Source organism: Callorhinchus milii, unplaced genomic scaffold (genome assembly GCF_018977255.1).
Source record: "Callorhinchus milii isolate IMCB2004 unplaced genomic scaffold, IMCB_Cmil_1.0 Scaffold17, whole genome shotgun sequence".
NCBI lineage: Eukaryota > Metazoa > Chordata > Chondrichthyes > Chimaeriformes > Callorhinchidae > Callorhinchus > Callorhinchus milii.
Window position 1 is genome coordinate 13,470,335 of NW_024704758.1, and position 7,546 is coordinate 13,477,880.

At 38.0% G+C, this 7,546-nt stretch overlaps 1 protein-coding gene across 23 annotated transcripts in view; it reads left to right on the forward strand.

Moving 5' to 3' along the window:
• LOC103175020 (liprin-alpha-1) overlaps positions 1 to 5,716 on the forward strand; it is a 47,053-nt gene extending 41,337 nt beyond the window's left edge. For 14 of the 23 annotated variants that reach the window (XM_042341441.1, XM_042341452.1, XM_042341446.1 and 11 more), the window contains 4 exons: positions 79 to 254; positions 833 to 901; positions 1,310 to 1,475; positions 4,596 to 5,716. In XM_042341441.1, coding sequence (XP_042197375.1) covers positions 79 to 254; positions 833 to 901; positions 1,310 to 1,475; positions 4,596 to 4,657 — 473 coding nt within the window. In that variant the 3' untranslated portion in view covers positions 4,658 to 5,716. Of the gene's footprint in view, positions 1 to 78; positions 255 to 832; positions 902 to 1,309; positions 1,476 to 2,526; positions 2,592 to 4,573 lie in introns of all 23 variants that reach the window. The other 9 variants (XM_042341442.1, XM_042341448.1, XM_042341458.1 and 6 more) reach the window with 3 other exon arrangements.
• Positions 5,717 to 7,546: the final 1,830 nt, after the last annotated feature.

Sequence of the window (7,546 nt, forward strand, 5' to 3'; positions counted from 1 at the left end):
TATAAAAATGTTTTACAGAAATACGGTGCTATGTATTGGATCACTTTTCCTCTATTAATCTTCCGTTCACTCTCACAGATGTTATGGTGTGGACCAACGAACGAGTAATTCGCTGGGTGCAGTCAATTGGGCTTAAAGAATATTCAAATAACCTTTTAGAAAATGGAATTCACGGCGGATTGATTGCTCTCGACGAACTCTTCGATCACAATGCAATAGCTTTGTTGTTACAGATACCAACACAGAACACACAGGTGAGCAATGGGAGTCACCAGTGCAGTTTGTGAAACGTGTCAGTTTAGGAAGTCAAACTGTGTCCACTCAATGGGAATAAATTGGGTCACTTTAAAAAAAACACCCGAAAGGGTGATTTTAAGGCAGTGTTTTAGTCCTGTTTTATTTCCCTCTGTCCCTGTGCCGTATGTAATGTAATGGGAGATTTAATGCAAGGAAACATTGCCATCTGCTGGCTGAACATTAGACTTTAGATAGTCACAATAGACTTTAAAAAAAGCTCAAATAAACATTCCCCCATTTTACCAGTATCCTTCAATGAGAGTATTTGAACTTTTTTTGTGTCAAGGTGTGATCTTTATTTGGAGGCCAACCACTGCATGAAACTGCTGTGTGTTGTAATATCTATGAATAACTAAAAGAGGAATTATGTATTCCATGTAACGACACAACAGCCTAATTATCTTGGGATGTTTGTGGCACTTTGTATGATCTTTTCGCTACTTTTGCAGTCCTACTTATAAGTCTGAGGCTACAAATTGCACTGCAGGATCTTCAGTTTACATAAAGAAGTACTGGTCACATTTATGTTTTGCAGGCTCGACAGTCACTGGAGAGAGAGTTTAACAACCTCTTGGCTCTAGGAACAGACAGGAGGCTAGATGACGTAAGATTGCAGATTTTTAATAAACGTATCTTCAAATTTGTGCGAGTTTCTCTAGATTGTTGTTCTTTCCTCGTCTGCTCAGCTTCCATAACCAAATGCCGCTTGCTTTATTCTTAAGAAGCTGTAGACAACAATTATAATACACAGGAAAATTCTCTACATTGGTTTCAGTTAATATTTTGGCCGAGATCAGGGGTGGTCAACCTCTGGCCCGTGTGATTACTTCACGGATGCGTAATGTGGCCCCCCCCAATGCTGGAGTTATATGAAGAAAGCAAGAGAGTATCAGAGGCATGATGCGTTTTAAATGTTAAGATCCTGAAAAGTGGAGGAATTGATACCTGTTAGTGGTTAATGTAATTTTACGAGACGTTAACGAAACTGAAAATTGTTTGCTTAAACCACAAGGATGACGAAAAGGGTTTCAGAAGAGCTCCTTCCTGGAGAAAGAAGTTTCGACCAAAGGATGTGAGGGGTATGACGCCGGGATCAGCAGAGACGCTACCTGCTAATTTTAGAGTTACCTCAACAATGTCCTCACCCTCCATGCAGCCAAAGAAGATGCAGACAGATGGTAAGCGGCAGTTTTCTGTTATGGCATGATTGGGCATGTTGTGTGGCTTGCTGTTTGAAATATTTTGGTGTAAAATCTTTACTCCGCGGGGATACAGTCAAGGGCATGTTTTTTCTCCATCAGGTGAGGGGTTTTGTGGGATATTATAGTTTTACATGATTAATAAAATCCTTCTTTAACTTCCTTTGGGCCTTGTATTTTGCTCTTATTATAGGACAGAAACTCAGCATAACATTCTTCAAGTCAAACATATATATTGAATAAATGTTGATCCAGTCTATTTCCAGTTCAGTGCTGTAACACTGATCTTACCTGGAAGGTCACACATATTTAAAAATACATACACCTTGTGGTGTATTCATTTTGAGGCCTGGCCTTTGCTCATTAAGCATAAATGTCAGTTAGGCAAGTTAAATACTTTTTAAGCAGAAAGTAAAGCAAATTATAACCAACATTCCAGGAGTTCATCTAATTGTAAATATATAGTAGAAACTACTTACATAATTTCTTATTGAAAATTGGACAGTAATTATCTCCTTAAAGAAGCTTAACTGGATTAGAGTGAATTTAATTGAAATTGTTTTAAGTATTTCTAATTAACCTTTCTACTCTAGATACAGTAGTTCATTTATTTACTTTGCTATAAGGTAAATCTGTGAGAAACTGCCTTTCATTGGAATTAGAAAACAAGTACACGTCATTGTGGTGCTCAAAACACTTTTTAGCTTTGAAAAGCTTGAATTTCGGTCACTTTGGAATTTTTCTTCAGAAAATAGCAAGGAACTTTTTAAAGGTTTACTTAATGCTTTCATCTTCAAAAAGCAATGGGTGGCACTTGTGAAATGTGACGTCCTTGACCATTAAGAATCTTAAATACTTTTGAATCTTGAGTATCTAATGTGAGAAACTTAGTCCACTGTATTTTCTGGACCCTTATTTCTCTTCTCTTAAAGATGTCATTAAACAATTATTAACTTGCAATAGTTGAAGTGCCTAATTTGTAACTAACTGCATGTTTTCTGCATGGTACTTCTTGTGATGGAAATTGCAGGCAATGTTTCAGGAACACAAAGAATGGATTCTGCTACAGTACGAACCTATTCGTGTTAATTATGGGTAAGCATTCATACAATAGGTTTCCCCTTGGCTTGATCTCTATCATGTTTGGAAGATATATCTGTTTTCAAAATTGATGGGGGGGTGTGGGTGGGGAAGAATATATATTCAAACCAATCTTTTTGTTGCAATTGCACTGAGTCTAAGGTACATGAGGTAAATGGGAGAGATAGGTATGGCAGAGTATTGAGAAGTGGTACTTCACTTTGTAAACAGTATGAGGTTTGAGTGAAAAAGCCAGTTTATTATCCAGCGCTCTTAATTGGTCTGGATTAATTCAGAACTCACAGAGCATAATGGTATCAGACTCGGCTGAATTATCAACTGAATAATGTGCCATTTGAAATGCTAAATGGAGGTATTAAGCATGTGAAAGTGTGGTTAGGGGTCTATTCAGCGGACTTACTGTTTGTGTAGTTACAGCTGGATAGATACACTGCACCTTGTGTGTAGAATCCTACAAAGGGCAAGGTATGTTTACAAGGAAGTTCTTGCAATATAAAGATTCCCTCATATCTCAAATGGAACGAAAAAACAGTTGACAATGTGTGGGGAGAGCTGTCTTTTATTTCCCATCACTCACTTTAAAGTTTTATTATTCTCTTATATTACACATTCTTCTTGGGTGAGTATCAAGCAGGTGACTCTCAATGCCGCTTTTAAACAAGGTGCTTGGGTGATTGATGAATGAGCATTCGTGCTGAACCTCTTGTCTTTTTACTATTTTTCTGCTGGGAGCGTCTGTTCAGTCAAAACTTTAATAACCAATTTGTCTGTATAGAACCTCTGTACGCTCTATAATATTGCTCGTCCTGCACATATGCATTCCATACTGGAACCATAGGGAGGAGAAATGAAAGCACAAGTTGAATCAGGTGGTCTGACGAGCAAGCTTGTTTTGACCTCCGCTTAATTTGGCTCTGTGTGGGTTCTAGAGTAAAATCTGCACGAGTGGGATGGGATTGAGACACTTGTGTGAGGTAGGTAGTGCCTATTTAGTGCCCTGTAAATTCAGCTGACCTCAACCATGAAACTACGACTGTGTTGTAAAGGAAGGTAGGTACAAAACAGACTTCCTCTTTTTGTTTTACAAAGTGCTGTTGACAGAACATTCATAAACTAAATCATGCATAAGTCTGTATAGGATTAGGGGGGCTTCCCTGTTGTATTGTGTGTGATAGCCTATGTGTTGAGCGTTTTTATTCAAAGATTATGAGTTGCAGAAGATGCGTGATCTGTCTTTAGGCAAAGATTTAGGAGTTGAGCATTTTACATTACAAGAACTTCCTTTCCACATTATCCTCCTCTTTTAAGTTTGGAACAGGGATGCTGGAGTTATAAAGTATATGAATTTTGTGCAGAGTGGACTGGTGATTAACATACTGTAGTAACCACTGCATGCCTCTTCTTACATCTCAATGGTACAAGAGAACTGTTTTGAAGCCAGTGAATTTTTTGAGCTCCTTTATAAGATTATTTATTGGAATAATGAGCAGGAAACTGCAATCAAATTCTGAACAAGAGCATCTCAGTTAAGTTCAAAATGTTTCTCTATATTTCTAAGTTGTTTAAGCGATTTGTTTTTTGGACATGTTTAACACGAGTGTTGAATTTTTAGCACATTGGGAGCAAAAAAAAGAAACAATTTGCACTTCACTAGAACATTTATTCCTCTGGTACTTTTCAAGATGTAAGAAAAATTTTAATTGGTTTGATAGTCCAACTTTCTTCATGTTTTAGTCAGGGCAATTATCCACCCCCCCCCAATATGCTAAGACATTTTTTGTTATTGCTCAAATATTGCATATGTGTTTTTTTAAGAAAAACTAAGAGAAGTTTTCAAGTATATTTTTAAATTAAAGCCTTTTCTCTCTTTGCCCAGATGAGCGTTATTAAATTATTCTCCACGTTTGTTACCTATACGATTGTTAATTATGTATATTGTGTTCAGATATTTAATGGCGTGTGTTTTTATTATTCAGTTTACCCACACTATTTCTACAGATGATTATGCAGCATTTGAAAATCTTGGTGCAGAAGACGAATGCCACATGAATTCCTGGTAAAAGCCGAAGGGTTTATGATGCAGCAATATTCCTAATGTGGAACTTAATATTTTACTACAAGAGATTTTAATTAGTTGAACCACAGCTCATGAATACTTTAGAAATAATATTTTAGGATAAATGTTTCTTATATTTATGTAAACGTATTTCAATGTTTGATTTGTTTTAGATCTGGCATCTAGCTTCAACTGTGTACCCTTGCTATAAATCTGTACACATTTATAATTATGTAAAATTCTTTCCTACATCCACTTTCTTCACTCTTGATTATTTTTTCAAGAAAATGTATCATATGTCTGTACGTATTCATCCCTATGAAAAATCATAGGGGCTTTTGTAAATCATTATTGTAATTACTACAAATATTCAATTTTTTTTATAAACGCGAGGACAAACATGGGTATGAAAACATTTTCCTTCTGGTTCTCCACCGCCCCCCCCCCTCCCCCACCCCACCCCCAAGAGAAGCAACTGCATGCTGACGGTACCAAATGTGTTGATGTTGTGAGAGTCTGAAGACCGTAACAAAAACCTTTTTTTAATAAAAAAAACTCTGTCCTCATTTTTAAAACTGTAAATGCTTGTCCATTTTTCAGTGTGATTCATAATGAATAGATAAATATAAGTAAGAAAGCCATATATATATATGATAACTGAGGAAAAGTAGGACTAAATCTAATTAAGACCTACAGTATATTCTACCTGCTATGAAAATATTCATGCCCTCTTCTCCCTCCCCCTTCCCTACTTACTTAAAATAAGGTTGGTACAACTTTTCGGTAGCACAGTGTCAATTTGGGGTCAGGAATCTTGAATCTGAAAAGCATAAGAGAAAGGTTACCTTTTAAAATGAAAGCCTTACTTTTTCCTGAAACGTGGCTCCCCCTTTTTCATCCCTTTCTCTAATCTTGATGATGTGCATTTGACTTCAACGTCGACATTTGTCGAGAGGGTAGGGAATGTTTGTCTTGACTTCACCCGCGAGAGTGTTCAGTATTTTTAAATAATAATCATCAACTTGTCAGCTGCAGTTCTGTTGGTATCATGGTGGCTTTTATATTCTGGAGCAACACATTGTAAATTTGTCCGAAATCTTAACTGGTCGAAATTTGTTAATGTACGTTGGCCTAAATCATGTACTGTTATTTGTCCAATATTTGGTTGCTGTCTCTTGAGTTTTTCCTCTGCCTTCCTGTAACAAATTATGTACAGTCTATAAGTACTTTGAACTATTTTTATCACAGTATTTATTGCTTTCTTTCAATAAAATACTTAAACTTTTATTTTCCACTGCCAATAAAGGAAAAATAAGTTATTTCTTGCGTTTGGGCTCTTGCAATGTATTCTCCACTTGTACATCACCTTCAAACTGCTTCACGTTAGATATTTAATGTTAAACAGGGTCGGTCTTTGTCGAAAATGACAGATCGGGGAGGGGATTGTGCAAAGGGTTAATTCACTGTCCTTTTATCTCTGAAATTTACAACCTGCCCCAATCGTACATGGCCTAAGTGAATTACGTTGAAATATCTCACGGTTTATTGTAATGACAATGGGAACTGAGCAACACGGTGCAAGCCTAGGTAGGGCAGCTTCCGGGCTGAACCTTATCTACGCTTAAACTTAATTTGATAAGATAGGTCTTCAACAGTGCCTTGGCTTTACTGGAAACCTGTTAATCGTTTTATTGAACTGCACAGAGCAGAGGGTGATCCTAAGTTCAAATAACTGAGCAACCTGAGATGTTAATCCATTTCTTTCTGGATGTATTTGCACAACACAACACTCCTCATAAGGCAAAATACTGCAGATGCTGGCAATCTGCAATAAAAACAGTCGTTGGGAGCACTCAGCAGGTCAGAACTGACGAAAGGTCATTAACCTGAAACGTTAACTCAATTCCTTCTCTCCATAGATGCTGTCTGGCCTCTGAGTGTTCCCAGCGACTTCTATTTTTATTACAAAACTCATGATTAGGCACATGCACATGTGCAAACTTTACAGCTTCTTTGGAAGAGTGCGTGGATGTCACTGAAAGCTTAGATTATGTTGTGTATCTGCAGAGTCTTTGTAGATACTTTACTGCCTTTGTATTTCACAGATTGATGCTGCATTTTGTGTCGTCTTCAAGGTAAAAAGGACCCAGAACATTGGAAACAGCAGCGTAAAACACAAGTCCCCTCTCAACAGTATTTGTACTCGACCATAGTGCTGTCAGCACCACTCGATCTGAAATTGTGCATTCTTGTCAAAGTGATGAATATTTAAAGGCTTCTACAGAGTTCCGTGCATTGGTGTTGGAGCGCTGGTGAAATTTTAATGTTGCTGAGTTAAATGTACTGTTGTCTCTTTCGTAACGTGAAACTAAAGGAAAGCCAGATGGCCGTATTGGATCTTTATTAAACATTAGAAATGAGGTTTAATGAGATTTTTATACTCTGTTCGCTTTTACCCGTTATACTATCTGGTCGCAGTAAAAATACTGCAGCCAAAGATGGTCTCTGATTTCTTGTCAAACTTCAGAGGTAATTCCGGTGCGGTGGAGTGAGCAGGTATTTGTGGGTTAATGTGGCGGACAATTTGCATCCAGGAGGGATGCCCCCCCCCACCCCCCACCGAAACAAGCATGAAATGAACAACTAAAATATTGGTTGACATCATTAACCTCTTGTCATCTGACACTGTTCCTCCCCCCACTCAAAACAGCCACTATCACCCCCACCTTGAAGAAACCCCTTGGCTCATCATAGCTATCCAGCTACCGGCCCATCTCAAACCTCCCTTTCCTGCCGCCCACAGCACGGAAACTGCTCTGGTCAAGGTCACAAATGACATCCTGACCAAGTGCGACTAGGGCTCCCTCTGCCTCCTCGACCTCTCCGCCGCCTT